The 23,449-nt window shown below is 47.3% G+C and overlaps 1 protein-coding gene across 2 annotated transcripts in view; it reads right to left on the bottom strand.

Moving 5' to 3' along the window:
• SLC9A1 (solute carrier family 9 member A1) overlaps positions 1–22,673 on the bottom strand; it is a 56,509-nt gene extending 33,836 nt beyond the window's left edge. Inside the window, exon 1 of one of the 2 annotated variants that reach the window (XM_073317972.2) lies at positions 21,609–22,672. In XM_073317972.2, the coding sequence (XP_073174073.1) occupies positions 21,609–21,966 (358 nt within the window). In that variant the 5' untranslated portion in view covers positions 21,967–22,672. Of the gene's footprint in view, positions 1–21,608 lie in introns of both variants that reach the window. The other variant, XM_073317973.1, reaches the window with a different exon arrangement.
• Between the last annotated feature and the right edge of the window lie 776 nt (positions 22,674–23,449).

Here is a 23,449-nt window from a genome sequence, read left to right on the forward strand (position 1 = left end):
GGAGGGAAAGCCGATTCCTAGTTAGCTACTTCCTCAACTACTTCCTCTCCTGGCTAGGTGGAGAGCCGTTCCCTAACCCTGCCCTCCAGTTACTCATTTATCCAGACACTGAGTGAGTTTCCAGGGTCCTCCTTCACTCCGGGGAGAGGATCCTGGAAAAGGTCAGTTGAAAGGCATCCCCTGCCCCCTAGCTAATCTTCCCCAGACACAGGCATGGCTATGAATTCAAAAGTGCTTCCTATGACATTATGGAATGTTATACCCAGGTGCTTTAATAGAGTTCTACCTCAAAAATCCACATCCCTCACAGAGCCCCCAGTAGGCAGGGGGGCAAATGGGACCAACCAGCCCACCGAAATGAAAAATAAAAGCCAAAGGAAGACCTAGGGCTCATGCAACCACAGCAGCACCAGGCAGTCAGCAGTAACCTAGATGCTTTGGGGTAGAGACAGAGATTAGACATGCCCTGAGGAAACTAAACAGCTAGTGGTTTACACCTAACAATAGACCAAAACCAGTGCTCATGTCCACCCTGCAGTTAAGGCCTTAACACTTAAATTATATTTGTTAAACCACATTAGGCCACTCAATCACCTGCCCCATCCCCAAAACTGAGATTTAAAGAGGGATGAGCCCCATACCACATCATCTTGGGAAGCCATCACATACGCGCTTTCCCCCACCTCCAAACTTCTTGGCTTCTCCCCCCACTGCAGCTCTCCTTCCCCAGGGCGATATGAGGGCTGGTGCCAGGCTGTTTGCTCCTCCAAAAACACTGACATTAGTTGAGGGGCAAGAGAAAGTACCAATCAAAGGCTCTGGAGCCAGAATCAACACAAAAAGCCTCGTTGAGGGGGTGGGAGGAGTAGGAAAAGAAAAGAAAAGAAAAAAAAAGTCCTATGGCTCCCTCAGACAGAAGGATGCAATCTCCATCCAAATTTTCCCTAACGCCCTTGGACTTTGACCTAGGCTGCTAAGCAGCAATTTCAGAGTAACAGCCGTGTTAGTCTGTATTCGCAAAAAGAAAAGGAGGACTTGTGGCACCTTAGAGACTAACCAATTTATCTGAGCATAAGCTTTCGTGAGCTACAGCTCACTTCATCAGATGCAAGTGATGCATCCGATGAAGTGAGCTGTAGCTCACTAAAGCTTATGCTCAAATAAATTGGTTAGTCTCTAAGGTGCCACAAGTACTCCTTTTCTTTAAGCAGCAATTGTTATTTCATCCAAATTCAATCAGCTAAATGGTGAACTCACTGAACCGCCGCATGCAGTGGGCCCTTTCAGTAGCTAGGTAAGATCTACTAGCGTCAACATCCTGGTTTGTAGTTTCTAGCCATTTGCAGTCTGCAAATGGTGGGCATTGTATACATCAGCCTCATTTGATGACATTCAGACCAACAGATGATTTGGGTGGGTGAAGGAAAAATACTTGGCGGTAGCCCTGTCTGCAGAATTGCTGCCTGATGAACTTCATTAAACAGCTCTTAACACCGGAATGGGGCACTGGACTAAAGTCTAGGAAAGACACATTGGCCAGTGTAACTTAGATCTGGACTGAGACCTCTAGGAGACAACCTTCCCATTTAGCTCACGTACAGACCTTGGGCTCTCTTTTCTCACACAGAGCCAGATCCCTGGCTGATTTACCCTGGCTGAGCTTTGAGCTCACAACATTGAATACAGAGTGGAAACCCACACAGGCTAACATTAAGTGTCCAGCTGGTTTGCCGTGACCAAAGCTACCAGGCATGTCTTGCCTTTGCACTGAATTCAAAAGAATGTCTCTGGAAGGTACCAACAAAGGAGAATGCAATTGTGTTTTCTGTTTAATAGCTAGGAAGATTTGTTGCCAGCTCCCCAAAGTATGATCTTTTCCTCTCTTTCATTTGGGTCTCTCACCACTCCTTCCTGGAATAAAAAACAAAAAGTCCACAAATGTGCTCACCCAGAGATCCCACCTTAACAATAAAACGTTCCCTTGCTTTTCACACCTTCTTGTATTACTGCAAACAAAGCTGCTAATGGATTAAAGGAAGCTGCATTTCCCATATTAGCAGATTAACAGGTACCTGATACAGTTTAACTTCACACACACTTACATGACAGTCTTACCGCCTACAAGAAACCAAACCCACATGAGAAAGCGACCTGCCCAGACCCAGTCACTTTGCAGAAGATAAAGAATGTTAATCATATCACGCCAGCCCCTCATGCTATGAATGAGTCCAAGCTTTAGACCTACCGCAGAACAGGAGAGAACTCCTGTAGATTACTGTAACCCAGCCACCCAAAGAAATGTACTCCCCACCCCCGAGGCATGTGAAAGGAACAGTTATTCAGAGCTTTTGACGAATTCCAGCTGCCAGAATGAGCAAAGGCCACAGGGACGAGCAATAGCTGGAATAGGCAGATTGTGTCTTTAAACAGTTGAATTTCACTGGGCGCTGAGGAAGGTCAAGCCATCTAGACAGAAGGAAATGGGTACAGGCTGCCGATCTTCCCCTTTCAGAGCAACACAAGCCCCCTAGGAGGAGTGCCAATCTCCTTGCCATTTTTTTTGAGAGCAAAAAGCCTGCGGGACCATGGCTGAGTCAATAAGACAAGAGTCTCTGTTCCAACACATTAAAAGCTGACTCCTCACACTATTATTGAGCCATAGGAAATCACTCCCTGCTACAGCTTCAGGGCAGGGTGCATCTGGTCCACATCTCCATCACAAGGGCCTTGTCTTCACCAAGGAATTTTTGGCTCAGATTTCCTGCCCGTTTTTATCACTGGATGCAGCTCCACCAATGGGAGAACTGGTGTACATAGGGCTCAAAGGCAGCTATTGGGCATTTTAAGCCCCACGTTGTCTACTATCGCTCAGAGTAGCTCTATAGCATACAGCCACTGCCAGATTTGGAGTCCCGTCGATTATATCACTCCCACCAGCAGTTGCGAAGGTGGATAATTTTTAATAGAAAAATTTAGCACAGGACTATGCAAAGCTTAAGAGCCTGGGAAACTGCACCATTTCACCCTGCGAGCTACAACACTGCCAGGTGCCCACAGCGGTGCTCATACCATTTCAGGTAAACTCTGTCCATACGCAGCATCCCAACTGCTCTGCATTGTGTGTACTTATCACACCGTTCCCGGCACAAGACCACTATCCACTGCTTTGTCCAGTTTTCTCCTTGTAAAAGGCAAACTCTCAAGTTTCACACATATCAATTGTATATGTTTAGAAATACATGTGTAGCATTAAGGCTTTTATTTTGCAAGTGAAACATCTACTATGTTCTAGAGCATGCAGCCATGATCAGAGGTCATGGGAGAGGCATTCTGGAACGGTGTTGGGAGGACCAATTGCAGCGATGCAGCTGAACAAAATGTCCAAAGTGACACTGCAATGGTGCAGCAATCCAACAAAGAGTGCAAAGATGAACCTTACTCAGAGCAAATGCAATGTAAACAGGGCTGAGTACAGATGTGAGAGGTGTTATAGGTACTGTAGGTTCTTGTGACACCAATTCTCTAGTGCAACCGAGCCTTTTGAGCTCCCAGCATCAGTTCCAAAATATCTTTATTCCCTGGAGGAACAGGCTCAAATCTCAGCAGAATTGAATCAGTCCATTGTCCTTCTGAGGAAGATACACTGAGATGTAGGCAATTTCTGTGAGCTGTTCTATTAGATGAAATCTTAGGAGTATGTGCTATCTGTGAATACTACAGATCCGCTGGTAGAGGTTTACCCATGCATCCATGACCAAAATCCCCCATCCCATTCTCAATTCAGGATGTTGCATACTGCTTGTCTGCCTGGCAGCAGCCCTCCCACCCCAAAAGCAGCTGAATTTCAATGGCATTGCGTATATTTTGTACAGGACTTTGGGATTCTTTAGGATGAAAACAATGATGTAACCACAGAAAAAATGTACAATTAAACAAGGTACTCTGATCTTTTCCTTAAAAGGCTGTGAGATTAAGGCATTTTAAAAGCCGCTAGAAGGCTGGAGAAGCTTTGGTGCTGAACAGAACGTCTATGAGCCCAGGAATCATTCATTTAGCGTTTGGCCTCAGAGTTTGGGTGGGAGGCTCCATTTCATCTGTGGTAACAGAGCTGAGGACTTGGCTACACTTGCGAGGAAGAGTGCATCGAAGCAGCCTCAGGCACCCTAGCTCACTACCCATCCACACTGGCAAGGCACACAGAGCGCTCTGACTCCACGGCAAGAGTGCTCCTGGTGCTCCACCTCGGCGAGAAGATTAACACTTGGTGCCCCTTGGCTGAAACGCCCGGGTGTCAATGTGAATGAGGTGTTGCATTACTGCGCTCTGATCAGCCTCCAGAAATGTCCCATAATCCCCTTAAGTCAAGTGGCCACTCTTCTCATTGTTTTGGAATCGCTGCAGGAATGCAGATATGTCCTTTGAAAGCTCCGTTTCTGACAGCCCGCTGCTTATCTGCTCTGAGACAGAGCAACCATTACTGTGGAATGCTGAGGGGGGGTGGGAGAGAGGGGGTCTGCTGCTGTCTGAACTTACAAGACAGCATGCTGACATGCTCTCAACCCCCCAAAAACCCACTCTCTCTCCTCCCACATACATACAAAACACACTCCCTGTCACACTTCACCCCCCACCCCCATTTGAAAAGCACGTTGCAGCCGCTTGCATGCTGGGATAGCTACCACAATGCACTGCTCTCTCTGGCCATTCCAACAGCTGCTAATATGGCCAAGCCAGTGTGCTTGTAGCTGTCAGTGTGGACAGATTGCAGCGCTTTCCCTACTGCACTCTGCGAAGGCTGGTTTAACTCAAAGCCCTCTACATCTGCAAGTGTAGCCATGCTGTAAGTCTCAACACGGACGGAGACTAGAGGCTGACAGAAGAATGCTGCAGACAAGGTCAGTCAACCAGCCAAGAAAGAAATCCCTACCAGCAACAGATAGATGCTGTGATAAATGAAACTGGGCTGGGGTAGCTCCCTTTTATGGACACCCACCCAGCCAGCAGCTATAAAATCCCTCTTAGTAGCTGTTCTCCAATTGCTCTACCTATAAAGGGTCACTGCTATTCATAGGTAAAAGGAAGTGAGAGGGCACCTGCCCAAAAGAGCCAATGGGAAGGCTAGAACTTTTTAAAATTGAAACAAGACTCCCCTTTTGTCTGTCTGTAGTTCTCCTGGGGAGAGGCGGACAGGGCAGCAACTATGCTGTAAGAGTTTGGGCCAGGTATGAAGAAATCATCAGTATCATACCTAGAAACTACTCATTTAAAACCCCAGATATGTAAGTAGATCAGGAAATGTCTGGGAACACGTGATTAGGTTTATTCCTTTTATTTCGTTAGGGCTTGTGGATTCCTCTGTTCTAACGCCAGGTGCTTTTGTTTTGCTTGTAACCTTTAAACTGGACCTCAAGAAAGCTATTCTTGGTGCTTAATCCTTGTAGTTGCTCTTTTAAAGCAATAGCCTGAGTTCCCAGATATATTTTCTCCCTTTTTTTGGTCAATAAAATTTACCTTTAAGAACAGAATTGGATTTTTGTGTCTTAAGAAGTTTGTGCACATGTTGTTTAATTAGCTGGTGGCAACAGCTGATTCCCCCCCGCCCCGCCCCCTTCTCTGCTCTTCCCCAGAGGAGGGGTGGGGGTGGCTGAAAGGGCTTGAGGAAGGAATTCCCAAGTGCTCCTTCCTGGACTCTCAAGGGGTTCTGCACTTGGGTGGTGGCAGCATCTACCCATCCAAGGTCAGAGAAAAGCTGTAACCTTGGGAGTTTAATACAAGCCTGGAGTGTCCAGTATTAATTTTTAGAATCCTTGCAGGCCCCCACCTTCTGCACTCGAAGTGCCAGAGTGGGGAATCAGCCCTGACAGATGCCCTGGAAGGCAGTCCTGCTGGGGTGGATGGAACAAAAAAAGTTAGTGTACATAAGCTTCTTTTAGTATAGGCCAGAGAGATTGATTTCTTAGAATTCAGGCCAGAGAGGCCTTCTGCTGAACAGCCACATGCCCAAGAGCCCCCTCAAATGGAAAGCCAGAAGCTGGGGAGGGCGGAGGGGGGGAACCAGTGTTTAATTTGTAACTTGTCATCAGTCACTTGCAACACACATGGTGGCTGTGACCTTTTCCAACAGCGGGATATGCTAGGACGAGAGGGCCAAGTCGACTATTCCCACGCTCCATCCATTACACCTAACACTATAAACTCTAGCTCCATATGTTTAAAGCCTCACATGTGAAGTGTATACACTTTCTTGATCTCTAGAACTGGCAAAAGTCAAACCAAGAGTGATTTGCTTTCCAGCTGTCTCCAGTAACCCCTAGGGTGCAGCTATCCCTCCAGCTGAAGGGACAGTAAAAGGCACTCAGGTACCATGGTGATGGGTGCAGTACAAGTGCCTAGATACTGTAGATAGATACTGTATTTCTGTTTCTAAAGCCACCAAAGGATTAACTGGCTGTTGTGCCCAGATGAGATGGAACAATACTTGGCAGCTTTCCAGGATCCAACCACAACATACAGCAACCTTCATCCGAAGAAGCAAGATGGTCTTGCAGTTAAAGCACAGGACTCGGAGACAGGAGTTCTGGGTTCTTATTCCAGCTATGCCACCTGGTTTGAGACTCTTTGTGTCTCATCCTGAAATAGGGCTAATACCTGCCCATCTTCAAGGATGTTGCATGGCTGAAGTTTTTGTTGTTTGTCAAGGACATTGAGATCCTCAGACAGAAGGTGCTGAAGACAGACAAAGGGATCTCAGTGGTTAACAAATGTTAATTAAGTCTAACACCAACTATATCCATCTCCATCAATGGGGAAATTGAGGCACAGTGACTTACGCAGTGTCATGCAGGAGGTCAAAGGCAAGGACAGAAACAGAATCCAAGAGTTAGGATTTTTAGTCTGCTGTTCTAGCTACTCAGCAACGGTAAGGGTATTGGAGAAAAGGATCTGCTATTAGAGACCAGCAAGTTCAGTGCAATAATGGAACGTTGAGTGTCCAAGCTCCTCACTTCCTTTCCTCCATCAAATCTTACATCTAGTGACTACTAAGTCAAAAAGCACCACACAAACAGATTTCCTGTTTAAAACTAAAGAGTGAGGGAGTTCTTCGGATTGATTGCTGTCCCTGCCATCCAGCCCTCTATAAAGCATTGGCCCTGAAGTCAGATAACTGCAGAGTATAGCAGACAATTAAAAAACAAACTAAACAAAAACCATTTCCACCCACACTGGAAACCAGACAGCAAATCTTACTTGTGGTTTGTTCTTACAAGCCTGCAAATTTCTAGGCCAGCACTAAACAGGCACCTAAGTTTCCACCAATTAACTTTATTATCCTGACATAGGCAGCTGCTCATCCAGACCAGCTAATGTCTCTAAACAGTCCAGGGACAGTCTGACTGCTTCCTTGGTCCCCTGCCTCCAAAGTAATGAATGAATTTGGACGGATCAGTTACTCAAACACTTCTCCAAGAGCTGCAGAGGTGAGCAGCTCACAGAACCACATTTGGTGCACCGTCTCCTGCAGGAGACCATAAAGAGCCTGACTTGTTTACTTACCAACTCAGCTACACACAGTTTTTAAGAGGGTCTGAAGTTATTTTAGCTTAAATCGATGTGTAATAGATTTCAGCTAACCCAAGTCCACACCGGGGGAGGGAAGACACGGGCGGGGGGGGGGGGACGACTGAACCTCATTGCTCCATCCTCTACCAGAGCAGGGTTTAGATCAGGCCTACGTCATTGCTCTTCTAGCCACATAAAACCATTTTAGAAGTGGCTTCAGAGAGCAAACATGCTGTTTGTCTCCTTGGCGAGGAGGAAGGCTCATTATTGGGGCCTTCCTTACTTCCTCCCAGACCTGGTTTAACATTAAATCCTCCCTAAATTAACTGCTTATGATTTGGCAAATAAGCTATAGTACAAACCAAGACCACCCGCTCCTTTCACCCGCTCGCTTACCCCTTCTTGGGGCAAGGAAACGGACTCTGGAGGGGGCTGATAAAGCAGAGGGATGAAAGAGATAAACATAAGCCGCGTGCGTGGAGAAGATTAAACTCATGACCCGGTCATCTGACACAGAGATGTACACAGAGCAGACAGTCAGCACTTATGCCTTGAGTCACAGAAACAGCCACTCTGACCCTAACTGAGAAACTAGGGCCTTCTGAACTAGCTGGACAGCTGCAATTAGCCATTAGCCAGCCTACAGTGCTCGAACTCCACGAGATGATAGTACACTACCACCGTCAGTGCAGCTGGGATATTCACCACCCCCACGTATGCAAGGCCAGCCCTGGTCACTATTTGAATAGCACCTTTGTCTCAACAGCACTGATTTAGCGAGTTGAACAAGTCAGGCAGTACACAGAGTCCAGGATCAGCTTACAGAGGAGACAACATTTCCGTGAGTTACCCTAGATCACCATCAAATAATCTGCCAACAGGAGACTCCACAAGACATTTCTGTTCATTTTTCAGGGCAGGGAGAACTAAAGCAACACGAAGCGTTTACACACATCTCCTCTTCAGAGCACTTGACAGACTCTGAAACCTGTCATTAACAAATCAATTTTATTTGAGCATAAGCTTTCGTTAGCTACAGCTAGCTCACGAAAGCTTATGCTCAAATAAATTGGTTAGTCTCTAAGGTGCCACAAGTCCTCCTTTTCTTTTTGCGAATACAGACTAACATGGCTGCTACTCTGAAACCTGCCATTAACAAATCAGTTACTCCCCTGTGGAGTAGATATTCATTCCCTTTTTACAGATGGGGAAATGAAACAGCGAGGTTAAGTGACTCACCCAGGGCCACAGAGTGAGCTGGCATTGGAACCAGCATTAGAAATCAGCAGTTCTTGGCCCCAATCCTATGTTTACATAATACCTCACCTTCAACCAGAAGAAAAGCCAACCTCTGGAGGGAAAAAGATACTAGGCAGTTTCCACTTGCCAATATGGAACTAAAACCCTACCGTGACAGTCTCAATTGTCACCCAGAGATGTGCCCTGGCCAGACAGGGAGAAGAACATTTCCATCTAATTTGGAGAGGATCACAGCTGTTGGTGGGGTGGGAAATGCAGATACTTAATTCTTCAAGACATAAGCCCATTACCAACTGTCTGGTGTTCAGAAGAAACTTCTCCCATAGCCACCTTATCACAGAATGCTCCAAGACAGGGTTTCTTGCACCTTTGTTTGTAGCTTCTAGTTCTTTCCACTGCTGGAGATAGGACACTGGGTTGGACAGAACATAGGAGTCAGACCCAAGCAGGCTCATGTTCCTACAGCAGATATTGTAAAGTCATAGCCCTCACTAAATTATATTTACATTACAGACACAGTCCCCCAAGCCTACTCCCAACACACAAACTGAGATTAGCAAAACTGTTTAAAACCCTAAGGCATGATCTACATACAGTTTTTGCACTGGTCTAACTATGTCAGTTGGGGTACATGATGGTACAGCAAAGGCTTTAGACATGACCCACACATTTTTCCCAGATTTCAACTGTAGCAACACGCGCCAAATGCCACAAATAACCAGGCTAGGAGGGATCATTTAGCATAGTTGGCTGCAGTTTGTGGGAGTTTTATAATAAAAATTGTGCAAGTTATCCAACCTTTATAGATGCATAAGGTCACCACGATGCAGCTTTTAACACAATCATTAAACAGCTATGGAACGCTGGATGCTAAGGCTGATTTTTGACAGTCACCATTCCATACACAGCTACAGAATAAGGTGGTCCAATTATTCCTTCTTTTAAAGGAATTATTACCACTTCCTGGCCTCTTGTCTTTTATTGCACAACACAGGTTACAATCGTGAGAAAGGCCTGCCTGCTGCGCCTTAGTGAAGCCTCCTAAATGGTTAATAGGATCATAAGACTTGCATCAGTCATATTAATAGGCCATAAATAAACTCACCAAGTCAAAGAGCACAACTGCTCGTCTCAGATTAGAAAGACATATTTACCAAGTCCTGAGGGAGAGTGGGAGGGTGTGGACAACAAAGCTTCTAGGGAAATAGTCCATTGGTCTCCCCACCACCCTGCACTATTACCCTCTGAGTAGGAATGGTGGGAATCACAATGGAAATATTCCTGTAGCTTCCCAGACCAAAAACCAAATAGCACAATTGGCAATGCATGTTGGTCCTTGGCTTTCTGGGAGACGAGAGACACTTGGTACATTCCACATCAGCATCTAACATCACTTGCCGTTTCTTGAGCCATTTACAGTAATGGCGACAGAGGCAGTTTTGCAGGCTATACCTACAGAAATCCCTAACACACTATACTCCCACGGGGGGGGGCGCGGGGGGGGGAGGAGGGGTATATGGGACCTTGCAGTGGTCAGTCTTTAGAGCTGTATTCAGACACAGAATTAACCGTTATCATGCAGACAAATATTGTCTCATTCTTTCCTTGTACTCCCCCACCCCCATCAGGCTGTCTGTACCCCTCTGTTGTTTCTTGTCTTATACTTAGATGGTAAGTTGTTTGGGTTAGGGACTGTCTGTTTGTTCTGTGTTTGTACAGTGCCTAGCACAACAGGGTTCTGGCCCATGACTGGGGGCTCCTAGGAGCTATGATACAGAACCAGCCCCCTGGAGTCATCCCCAGCAGCACACACTGGAGGGAATGTCTATACTGCAATCACAGGGTACGACTGCAGCTCTAATGGACATACCCAAGCTGGCCTGGGTCCTGGAACAATGATGCTGCAGCTGCATGAGCTGTACAAACCTGCCGGGAACCCTGGACGATTTCTTGCAGGGCTAGGCTGCGCTGATGCTTGCGCTGACGTGTCTTCACTGGTTTTGGACCTGAGCCAGCTAGATTAACTTGGGTATGTTGGCTCAAGGTGCGTTCATTCACACGTCATGATTGCGGTACACATATCCTAGGAGAGAGCCAGTTCAGTTTCACACACAGGTGACCTGCAGAATCACTACTGGCTCCATTCATTTAGTCTTTGGGTTATGCAAAAAAGAATTAAAGTTTCAAACCCAAAGGAATTCAGATTGCAATGGAAAGAGGCCTCCCAAAGAGAAAGACCTTCATTTCCTTTTTTTATATTTGCGTAAGAGTATGCCAGTGAGGTTTGTGCTGCTGGAACCTCATGCATCAGGCTCATAAACTGCCACTTCACTTGGGTCTGCCGCTAAGATTTAGTATGGCAGAAAAGTGACTGCCAATTTGGGAATATTTCTGAGACTGGAAAAAAAAATCCCACTGCAGATTAGCAGAAAGGATTTTTCTCTAGCAAACATGTCCCTCGTGGGCTTGGTAAAGCTAGCGAAATTATTTTTTTCCACCATTAAAGGGAATACAAGAGCTGTCCCCAGGAGCTTATTGTACTGCAACTTTCACCGCCTACCTGGTGACACAGAAGACTGGATGCTGTGATGCCTGAGAGTCACTCCTAATTGAGGGAAATGCATTTGTTTTCTTCTAGTTATGAATAATACTTTGCATTTGTTGGACTTTCCACCTGAGGATCTCAAAGCACTTTACAAATATCAATTGCCGCAAAGGCCCTGTAAATAATATATCCATCTTACAGAGGGGGAAAATGGAGGCACTACATGGGTTTCCTCAGTAGCCAGACCAAGACTGTGGAATGAACTCCCATAGGAACTAAGTACCATCACAAACCTTACCATCCTCTCTGCTCTAAGTGCAAGGTGCATTTATTTGACCATGCCTTCTCTAACATATAGCTCTGTGTGGTTATACACATGAGTGATGCTAGTCACAGGGGTTACTACAGTACTGAAAGGCATTCGCATGCCAGCATGAACACAGTACAGCACACGGTCGTGTAGGCAAGGAGGATAAGCAACATGCCTAATGTACCACAGCAGGGTGCAGACCACATACTGGGCTTCCAAAGTCAGTCAACAGTCAAGACCTCCCTGCTCCTTTAAGGGGTGTTTTCCTCACTTTGGTGTACCTAAAGTGGGCTTGTTGGGAGCCTTTCCCTATGATCCCTTTGAAATCAACAGAAGCAGATTCAGGCCCTAAAATGGGGGTGGCCAACCTGAGCCTGAGAAAGAGCCAGAATCTACCAACGTACATTGCCAAAGATCCACAGTAATAAGTCAACAGCCCCCCATTAGCTCCCCCACAGGGCCTCCCACCCACTAGTGGCCCCGCCCACCAGTGCCTCCCCCTCCCTTCCCACTGCGATCAGCTGTTTTGCTGTGTGCAGGAGGCTCTGGTGGGAAGTGGGGAGGAGCAAGGGTGCTGGAAGGAGTGGGGGCCTGGGGCAGAGCCAGGGGTGGAGCAGTGAGCGCCCCCGGCACATTGGAAAGTTGGCACCTGTAGCTCCAGCCCCGGAGTCGGTGTCTATGCAAAGAGCTGCATATTAACTTCTGAAGAGCCACATGCAGCTCCAGAGCCCCAGGTTGGCCACCCCTGCCCTAAGAGATAAGAAACAAGTGCTTAAGGCCTTTTCATAGGGACCGGTTGGAGAAGGGAAGTACTTCCTTAACTAGTGCTACATAAAGTAGACTCAGTAAGGCTGCATTCTCACAGTATATTCCTGATGGATTTCAGTTTTTATTTGAACAAATTAAGCCTCGGGGAGTGAAAGAATCCAATGTTTACAACACTGGTGCAGTAATTCATTCCTCATTATCGTTTGCTTCTAACGTTTCCTCCCTCAGTACCCACAATCCATTCACCGAGCCACTGGACCAGCTACATTCACAAGATTCAGAACTTACCACATTACCGAAAGCATTCTGGGGGCACTCTCCTATGGAGAAGTCTATAGCTTCACACCAGCAAGGGATGTGTTTGAGGGGGGAATGGGTTACAGTAAGGCAAGCCTATTTTTCAACACAGTAACAAAACACTTGCTGAATTTCTGTTTTGCTTAAATGAAAAAAGTGGGTCCTCTGAAAGAAGGTTATTTCTTCAGCATCCAAGATCTCTACCTACTTACAATCCAATGAGAACAGCATTACCTCCCTCAGTACTGGTGCCAATAGATAACTGGTATTTCCCCTCTGCTCCATTCTCCACTTAATTTGGCCTTCATACCCTGACCCACCATGTTTAGAGATGCTATCTGGAGTGTACCTACCAGCACTCAAACAGTGGTTAACTTGCTAGGGAATGCTAGCGCAAGTGCCTTTGATGATCACAGTTGTGGCAGTAGGGCAGAAGATCTCAGATTCATAGTTTTTAAAGCCAGAAGAGAATTATAGTCATCTTGGTTGGCCTCCTGCATAATGCAGGCCAAAGAACCCCATCCAATAATTTCTGCTTCAAACCTGTCACTTCTGTTTGAGCAATAGCATATCTAAAGATATCTAGTCTTGGTTTAAACACTGCAAGTGACTGAGAATCTGCCATGTCCCAAGGTAAGTTGGTCCAACAGTTAATTACCTTTATTGTGACCCTAGTAACCACAACCCTGAATCATTTACGGCTTTATAGGTTAATACCAACACCTTGAATTCCACCCAGAAACGTACTGGGAGGGAGTGTAGATCCTTGGGCAGTTTTGTGACTTGCCCTCAACCTGTTCATTAAGAGGAAGCTTCAGGCTAGGACATTCCACACTAGCTTCAGTTTCTGAGTGGTCTTGAGGTGTAGCCTGATAAGGATTGTATTTTAGCAGACACTAGGGCTCCCTGAGGAGTGCTCTCCAGGGGGGTACAGGATACATTTACACACTTGCTCATGTTCTTCCCACTCTGTAAACAACCCATATTTCATGTGAGGAATTTTTCACCGCTCACACCCTAATTGCATTAGTACTTTCTTCAGTTCCCTCAAGGAAACTGTTTGGATCGTTCTTCTGTCCAGGCTCCAGCAGCACACAGACAAGCAAAAGAAAAAAGGCCATGGCCAATCTCCTTTTCAAACCTCAGTCACGCTGGCAAACTGTATGAAAAGGCAGGAAAGAAATAGCTGTGTGCATTAGGATCACTCACAGATAAGGAAGCGAGAAAGACCAACACGGTTGCTTCTGAAAAGAGTGTTTATTATAATTAAGAATAATTTGCACTTCTATAGCACCAGCCAGACAAGAACCTCAGAATTAATTTACTCATGTTCATGAATCAAGCCTCAATACCCAGGCAGAAAATGTATTATCCTGATTGTCCAGATGGGGAAACAGGGAATCAGCCAAGCTGGCACAGAACGCAGCTCTCCTGATCCCCAGTCTGTGCTTTACCCACGAGACCAGGATGAGACCCCCAGGCTCCAACAATCTGCCGAGGATGCACAAGGAATCTCAAAGTGAACCTGGTTTGGGTCTTTCTAACCAAAGGGGCCCCATGGCAAACGTGGTAGTTCTAAAACTAAGCAAGGGCCAATTTATGGAGTCCAGCCCCTTCTGACATGTACCTGTCCCGGTTTCAATGGGGCCAGATCCCCAGCTAGTGTAAATCAGCCTTGCTCCATTGGAGTCAATGGGGACAAACTCCCCTGCCACCAAGAGCCTCACTAGACAAACAGTGGGGCCCTGCAAGGGCAAGAGCAAACAAAAATGGTGGAGAGGGATAAACATACAATTAAGTAGGTATCACTGTCTCCAACTACTTTTCTCTCAAGTTTCTGGCCAGTCGGCGAGTCCCTTATAGGCATCATGGCAGCAGTTGGCTTGCTGTTCACTGGTCACATTTCCTGCCTCCTTTCTGGATACTCTTATTGGTTCAGCCAATACAACAACATGAGCAATTTGTGCTTCAGTTCTTTTATTGCTCACCATTCCACTGACAAGCAAACCAGCTCTGCTTCCAACCTGGTCAGAAGCTTGTGGTGACATTCAGAGCAGCTCCCTAAATTCTTCTAGGAAGAGTAATTCTTCTAGGAATAAGACTGATACCTTCTTAAAGAAACCTGTGTTACTGTCATGATGAGGAGAGCTCGTCTGAAGACAGAAAACTGGTCACTAGATGCATTTCTTGGATCTTTGGTTTCAGAGTCCAGTAACAGTGAAAGCTCCCCACGCCTGCACGGCATAAGCTCTGCCATGCCTCAGAATGTCCCGGGTCTCCTCCCACCTGTGAGTAGGTGGCTTCTGGCATGCCTGCCCTCAGGCCCAGAATACCTTCCCCACTCCTACGCACTATGCAGCCTCATTCTTCTCTTGATTCATGTCTTTCAGCCAAACTTCTCCCACACTGGTTTCTACTCCAGCCTCTTATGCCATGGTAGGTATCTGTACCACACTCCCCACTGTGGTATCTCATCCTCAAACCTTAGACACTGAAAAATCCTAAGATACAATAAATACCAATACACACGTCTTGTTGGGTCCTCTTCTCATAATGTGTGGGCTTTTCAAAAGTGCTCAAGTCCCATTTCCAGAAGCGGCTTAGGTATGTGGAACCAAAGGGTAAAATTGTTAAGAGCACCTATGTGACTTAGGAGCCTTAGAATCATGGACAGTGGGAGATTTAGGTACTTTTGAAAAGCCCATCCATTGCAAAAATATACCGGTCTTGTTGGTTGCTCTAACAAAAATATCCTGTGATCTTTTACCCTATCCCCCTCTAACTCCACTTGTGTTTTGTCACTTTGTTGTCCTTTTCCTAGCTCAAATTGCAAGTTCTTTGGGGCAGGAACCTCCTTCCTTTTTATTCATTGTTACAGTGTCATAGGTGTGCATGTGGCACTTTGAAAAGGAATTAAAAAGAGCACTGAATATTTGGCTGCAGGAATCAGATGCCATTGCAGGAAGCGGTCTGCTGAAGTTAGTGACATTTCTGAGACAGTAACATAGGATTACTGAAATAGATCTCGTCCTGCATATTGTAAATGGGCCAAGAAGCCTAGCCTAACAGACATCAGAAACGTCTTTAATTCCACTACAGCACACTGACTATTATCCATAACACGGGGTCTATAGGTCTACATGGAACAGGAGGAAAGCCTGCAAAGTGTTATTTTTCCAAATAATAGATGCTCAGCTCAGATCACTTTACAGCTAATTTAACGTAGCTAACAATTACATGGATATTTTTTAAGTATTGGTTGATGTCTGCTGCTCTGAAGAGACAGGCTGGTGTAGCGGTTGTTGTGGACCAGACAACCCTGACCCAGACGTTCAGAAAGACCAAGTGCTGTGAAGAAAAACCAGCGATGACTCAGTAATTATAACAGGCTCCAACCAAACAGGAGGGCTGCATCAGCTAGTGATTTAAGGTCTCACATGCTAGAGGGAGAAAGACAAGGTGGAAGAGCATACCCAACAACAGGTACTGCCTCCCAGGGACTCTCAGCATGGAGGAGACATCTAAGCATCACCCCACAGAGTACAGCTTGACTGTCATTGAGCTACGTCTTAGAAGAGGCGCGAAAGGCCGTAACTCCTGCTGCCCTCTAGACCTGCAAGGTGACTTGGACAAAGATGCTCCCAGGAGCAGGATCAAAAGTTTTGTAAGCTCACATCCAAAGCCTTCTTCAGTGCAACATGGAAGGCTTAGAGAGAAAGGATCTGACATGCTGCCACACCTTGAACCCGGACAATTCCCAACACAGGGCAGTAATATTTTGCACTTCTATAAAACAGAACGGGGGTCTCCAAGTGCTTGATTGACACAGTTAAACCTCAACACTCCTGCAACGTATTTTTACTGCTCAGGTGGGGAAAGTGTGGCACACAGGTGAAGTGACTTACCCACGGCCAAACAGCAAATCTGTGGTAGAGGAAAAGCCTGACTGCCAGTCTCTGGGCTATTCTGCTATAGACTGGCACTGAAAAGAGACGCCATGACACTATTACTGCAATTCGTTAGTAAGTCTTTATTTGCATTCCTTGCGCATTCTTTCCATTTCAGTGGAAATGGGAGATATTTATTTATGTCTGAACTACATGCCTGTCTCCTGGGGCATTGGCGCTGAAGGTCAGCTCCCTCTCTCTAACCTTGAGTTCTGAAGTCACAGGCGGTTCTAGTACTACCAACTGATGCTGCACTAAGAGAACATTAGCTAACAGCATTGTAAGCAGGCAGGGGGTAAAGAAAGACCTAGGAGAAACGTGAAAGAAAATGAAAGGGTGAGTGGGAGAGAAGGTGAATCAACAGCACAAGAATCCATTTTTGTCTTCAGTGAGGCCATGTGAGCAACAGTTTTAAAATTTCTACCCCAAATGCCCTACCAGATACTCAGTGCGAAAGCCAGGGGAAATCATCTGTGCCTGCTTCACACAGATGGAGGATTCTTTACACGGCAGAATTGCTGGTTAGAAGCTTTGCTACCCCCATCTCCTCCTGAGTGGGTGGTGATCAAAGGCCATCTACACAACTGAACTCGCCACATGGCAAATGATGTTACAATAATTCAGTTTCCACTAATACAACTAATTCCATATAACCAAGCTCCCAAATGAAGATAACGGGTGTAACGCTTCCAAAATCTATTATGGTTAAACCATGGTATGGTTCCATCTAGACAAGTGAAGAGAAACTGTTACAACACATTTCCCGCATGTTCAATGGGACCTAAAAGGTGTTTCAACTTACATCCCCACAGCCTATTCCGGTGCATTTCACTGAGCATTCTATCTTAAAATGCCTCTTAATTAATAAATAAGTCAGCATCAGTCCTAGCCTCAGGTGCTCCATGGCTGGTGGAGATCACGGCCACAAGCGTGTTTGTGTTACACTAGCACTCATTTCTAGTGCCGGTTACATTCTCACAAGCTGGCAGGTAACTGAAATTTGCAAGATAGCTGCTCTTTGAAGCACGGCACAAGAAGAGCACGCCAAGGTCAGCCAATGTGCATGGGCCTGAGATTCCAAGGAATCGGTTGCCTCAAGACTGGGCTGGTAGGCCAAGCAACTAGGACGCTGAGGCTCCTGCAATGCTGGCTCGGCACAGATTAAACCACCATACAAAGATTCCCCAAGGGACTCCTTTAAGAGAGGAGTTTTTAAAATCAGGAAGGGGGGGGGGGGGAGATTGAGGAATGTGACAGAATAGCTGAGGTCTGTTGACCGTGATAACGGCCCATTAATTTTTACCCCAAGCTCTTCAGCTTCTTTCCCACTGGCAGCCCGTCCATATTGCCGCCAGTTATAGATATCCAGAACAGCACTTCACAGGATTTTAATCCTGTCCCCCGGAGCTCTGCAATAGCCCAGGCATGATTATTCAGACTAGCTGTTCAATCACCAACTCCCTGCCTCAGTTGAGAGGCAGCCTGGTCCAATGGACTAAACCCAGAACTAGAAAACAGAAGCTCCTGAGTTGTAATCCCAGCTCCCGGAGCGTCTCCCTGTGTGGTTGTGGGCAAGTCACAAACTCTCTGCACCGGTTTCTCTATCTGTAAAATAGCAGGAATATTTTTACCCACCACCCAGGGCTCTCACAGGTATAAGTCAAAGTTTGCAAAGGGCTTTGAAAATAAAGAGAACTATATACAGCGCTAAGCATTATTGCTATTAGCTATTCCGATCCTGCCCTCACTTCATATTAGGCTCTGTGGGGAAAGCAAGCATGAAAGGTTTGGAGGATAAATCCTTGGTCTGGTTAATCAAACCTGGAACTCCCAAGTCCTGTCATTTTAGATTCCACTGCATTGATTTGTATCAGCCCCCACAATTACAGATTTGCCTATCTGTCTGAAGACTGAATTACACAGCCAGAACACCATGAGCTATAGGGGTGGCACAAGGAGTGAAGAGTAAGCTACTGCCAGTAAGCATGCTCCTCCCAGAAGCAGGGACATGTTCCCTAACAGAAGGGTTCTCAACCTTTTACTTTCTGAGGCGCCCTCCAAACGTGCCCACCAAAAACTCCACAGCCAAAAACTCCAAAAACTCCACAGCCCACCTGTGCCACAGCAACTATAAAAGTCAGGACCAGAGTTAGGGGGTAGCAAGCAGGGCAATGCCCAGGGCTCCATGCCACAGGGGGCACTGTGAAGCTAAGTTTCTCAGAGCCTCAGGCTTCAGCTCCATGCAGTGGGACTTTAGCTTTCTGCCCTGGGCCCCAGCAAGTCTAGCACTGGTTCTGCTTGGTGGACGCCCTGAAACCTGCTCGCGGCCTCCCAGGGGGCCCCAGATGCCAGGTTGCTCTAACAGGTACAACCACAGCAATGATCTTAGCAACTCATTCATTTGGAAGACATTGGATTATATGGTTAAACCACTAGTTTAAGGGATGAAAACGGGAACTATGAGCTAAGACCCAGAAACACACTAAGACAGTTATCTGACCCAGCATCAAAAGCCTTGGAAATAAGGAAGAGGAAGGGGATGGAAGAGGATGTTCTATCTTTGCTCTACAGCTAGAATTCCTAACAGGAGTGAGGTAACCTAGGCTGCGGTATATGCTGTCCCCCCAGCACTCCACAGTACACCTCAGTTACCTGCAATGGGTTCTCAGACACCCTTGAAAAGCTGCAAGACTGGTTCTCCTCCTAAAACATGTACCCCAGACTCTCACAATCCCTTCGATGTGTGAGAAGCGACAGGCTCTGCTACTGACTAAAAACATCCTTAAAACAGCACAAACAGCCCTAACCCACAATGTAGAGTTCTGCAGAAACTGCCCTGTCGCAGCCTCTGCATAGCCACTACAGATCACTCGGACAAATGAAGATGCTCACAAAAGAAGGCAGCCAGCAAACCTACTGGAAATTAGAAATTTCCTAACCCCATTTCCCACCCTCAGCACATCATATTTCCTTACAGGGTATTTCTGCTGCCTGTCCTGGTGCTTTTCACCTGCGAACACCAGTTTCACATCTTGCACACCAACCACAAAGCATGCCTCGAGATACACTAACAGGACTGAAACCGGGTTGTGTGTGGCTAAAGGCCAGAATAAACAGCAACCTCCCCTGCCCCGGCTTCTACCAGCACATACAGGTTTCTGATTTCCCCACCCAATAGAGCATCAGAGGGGTAGCCGTGTTTGTTCTTGTGGATACAGACTACGAGGAGTACGGTGACACCTTAAAGACTAACAGATTTATTTGGGCATAAGCTTCCGTGGGTAAAAAACCCACTTCTTCAGATGCAACTGAAGTGGGTATTTTACCCATGAAAGCTTATCCCCAAATAAATCTATTAGCCTTTAAGGTGCCACCGGACTCCTCGTTATTCCACCCAACAGAGGTAAGGAAGACTGTAAATGCAGTGTAGTAACTGAAATCAGTTACTACACGTTACTTAACATATGGAACACGTGCCAGCTGAGAGGGGACTATGGCTACGAAGAGAAAAGCAACGGTATTGCTTATTTGTCTGGCACCTTCTTCTAAGGATATTTAAGAGCACTTAAAAAGACTTGCCCAGCTTGTGTCAGAGTTAGGGGTGAAGACAGAAGCCAGGAGTCCCGATTCAATACCTGCTCTAACCACTCTGTCTTCTGGGCCTAAAGATTAACACTTATATCCCTAGATTCAAACAAAAAGTTGAGAGGCCCACAGGAAAGTATTAAAAGCTGTTCATGTCTACACAGACACTCCCTTTCCACACCAACTTTGGGGCGGGGGAGGAGAAGACATTTCTATAATCTCAGGCAGCAATCAGCAGTTTGCCCTGAATTATCAGTCCAGTGCTTGGGGTCTGTTACACCAGAACCAGGGCAGATACAGCCAGCCATGAGATTTCCCAGCACAAGCACCAATCTTTCTTTTAGCTCTCAGAGTCTGATAGGAGCCTGGTGTAAGATTCAGCAAGTTACAGAGCACTACAGAAGAGCCTCTAGAGGTGTTAGGTTTTAAATAATTAATGGTAAGAGTCAGGAACAAAATAAAGGAAATGCAGGTCTCCTCCTTCTGCCCATGACCATCCAAAACAGGAACAGGCAGACGCTTCATCTGCACTCTTGGCATGAAGACAGAATATAAACAGACATCACAAGTTGGAGAGCGGCCAGTTTGACCTCTACACTGAGAGTCAAAAGCCAGCTTTGAAATCTAGGCATGCAATAGGACCAAGTGTGCTCACATCACATTCTGGAGAATTCAACTGGTATTAATCCTGCTGCAGAAGTTCTGAGAGATTTTCCGTCAGAACCTCAGTACCTCAGACCCGGTTTGGGATACTCATCTCTCCAGGGTATCTAGGTACTTATACGCCCCAACTTTTAGAGTACCTCACAATCATTAATATATTTATCTCACAACACACCTGAGAGAGGGGAAGTGCAATTATCCCTATCGTACAGGTGGGGAACTGAGGCACCGAGAAACTAAGTGCCTAGCTCAAGATCTCACAGGCGGTCTGTGGTAGGACAAGGAACTAAACCCAGGTCTCCCAAGTTGCAGGCTAGCGCCCTAACCACTGGACCATCCTTCCTCAATAGGGAGGTTCAGCTGTAAAAGGAAACAGAAGTGATCCATCTGAATTTCTTTGTAACAGAATGGTCAACAGTTGCTACTTCTATACCATATTTCATTCACGGATCTCTGAGACCTTTACCAATAAATCTTACAAGACCCCTATGAAGCAAGTTTTATATCCATTTTACAGAGTGGAAAGCATAGAAAGGTTGAGCAATTTCCCCGAAATCACAGGGATACTCATCAGGAAGAGAACTCAGGAGTCCCAACTCCTAAGCCTGCAAGTTTGGGCACTGTATACATACCCTCCACCCACACCGCATGCAGAGAAGTGGTGCCAACATACCCAGTTTCATGAGGCATGCCAGCAGTATCCAGAGCGAGATCTCAAACGGTATCCGCACATGGGTGTAGTCAATGCCCAGGACAGGGAAGGCTTTCCGGTACTTGGCGTGCCCAGTGCTGGTGTGGTTGGTCAGAGGGCGAATCTCCTGGGAGACATCCAGAGGGGCTGCAGTGAAGTCCCCAGGTTCACTTCCACTGATAACTGCTGGGTAGTGGTGGGGTGGCTCAGAGGCCAGCATCGGATTAGGCTGCAAGCCATGGCTGTGAAGCAAGGGCAGCAGCCCTAGGAGGGCTGCCACAATGAACAAAAAGGGCAAAGCGCGGAGGGAAGGGGCACCACGGGAGCCTTTCGCCTGCATCTTTCCCTTGCCCTCCAAGAGAGCCCGGCTATTTCAGAGGAAGTCTGCCCCCGAGGGCTTCATGGGGGGTGCAAAGGGGCCGCTGCAGAGGACAAGCAAGCGCGAGGGGAGGGAAGGGGAGGAGGGGACAGAGCCACCAACAGCCCGCTCCAGTCTTCCCCTGGAAAGTGGATTTAAAAAAATAAAACAACTCCCGAGACCAGAACCGGGCCGGACGCTGGCCCGGGGAGCGGCAGAGCCTGCAGGCAGGAAAGCCGAGCCCCGCAGAACCCAGCGCAGTGCGAGACACCCTCCCCCGAGCTGCGGGAGGGCACAGCAGCAGCCCCCGGGGACAGACGGGCCGGCGGAGGGAAGGGGCAGAAGCCGCGGGGGCCGCCCGCTGCAGAGACGACGGGAGCAGCCCGCGCCCCGGAGAAGCCGGTTCCTCTCTGCCGGAGAAGAGCTCGCCCAGGTCCCTCCCTCCGGCGGGGGAAGGCCGGCTGCCTGGCGGCCCGCCCTGGGGCTCCCCGCCGCTGCGGGTAGAGGGGACCGGAGGGACGGGGGGTGTTGCAGGGAGTCCCCGCAGCGCAGCCCGGCTCCTCCCGCCTCGGACCCGGAGCTCCCGCCCGCCGGCCGGCTCCCAGCCTTATACCGCCGAGCCCAGGACGCGGGGAGAGGCCGAGGCGCAGCCGCAGCCACAGCAGCACCCGCCGGCCGGGAGCAGCAGTGCACAGGGTCCCGCTGCCGCCGGCCCCAAGGCAGGGAGAGAGGGCGGGCCCGGCCCGGCCCGGCCCTAGTCCTGCCCACGGGACTCATGGGGCAGCCCCAGCATCCAGGGGAGCCGCTCCTCCTGCAAGTGGGCCCAGCCCCCTAAAGTCGCCACAATCCCAGATATAGAAATGCGGCCACCTCTGGGGAGTAGGTATCAGCCCCTTAGCAAAAAGAAAAGGAGCACTTGTGGCACCTTAGAGACTAACCAATTTAGCAGGAGCAGCAATGGAAGAGGTGGGGGAGTTGGTAGCCAAGGGCAGTGGGACAAAATCCAGCTCTTAAGAAAAGTGCCGTGGGATCTTTAATGGAGCAGGAGAAGGAGAACAGTGCCATGGTGATGGGCCCCTAAATACAGAGAGAGAGAGAGAATGACCACACATAAAACATACAGGAATTTAGAGGTGGTCTCATTCAAACAACTTCTGCGCTCAGCAAACTCCCTAGAATTCAAGCTCCAGCCTGTACAGTCTATAAAATAAACACAGCAAGGAAATTCATGCAACAAAGCATACCAAGGAACACTGGACATTGTGAAAGCAAACCAGCAAAGCCAACTAAGAGAAAGTATAGCCTGTTTTAATTTACTTTTTATGCATGTGTACAAGTAGAAAGGAGAGTACTACCAAGGATACAGCCAATGTACCAGACCTAACCAAACCTTAAGACCTACACAGCCTCCTGGGACTAGATTAAAGGTTAAAGGTTACCTTGTTGAAGGTATTTAGGTGCCTAA

The sequence above is a fragment of the Lepidochelys kempii genome, chromosome 19, assembly GCF_965140285.1.
Source record: "Lepidochelys kempii isolate rLepKem1 chromosome 19, rLepKem1.hap1, whole genome shotgun sequence".
Lineage (NCBI taxonomy): Eukaryota > Metazoa > Chordata > Testudines > Cheloniidae > Lepidochelys > Lepidochelys kempii.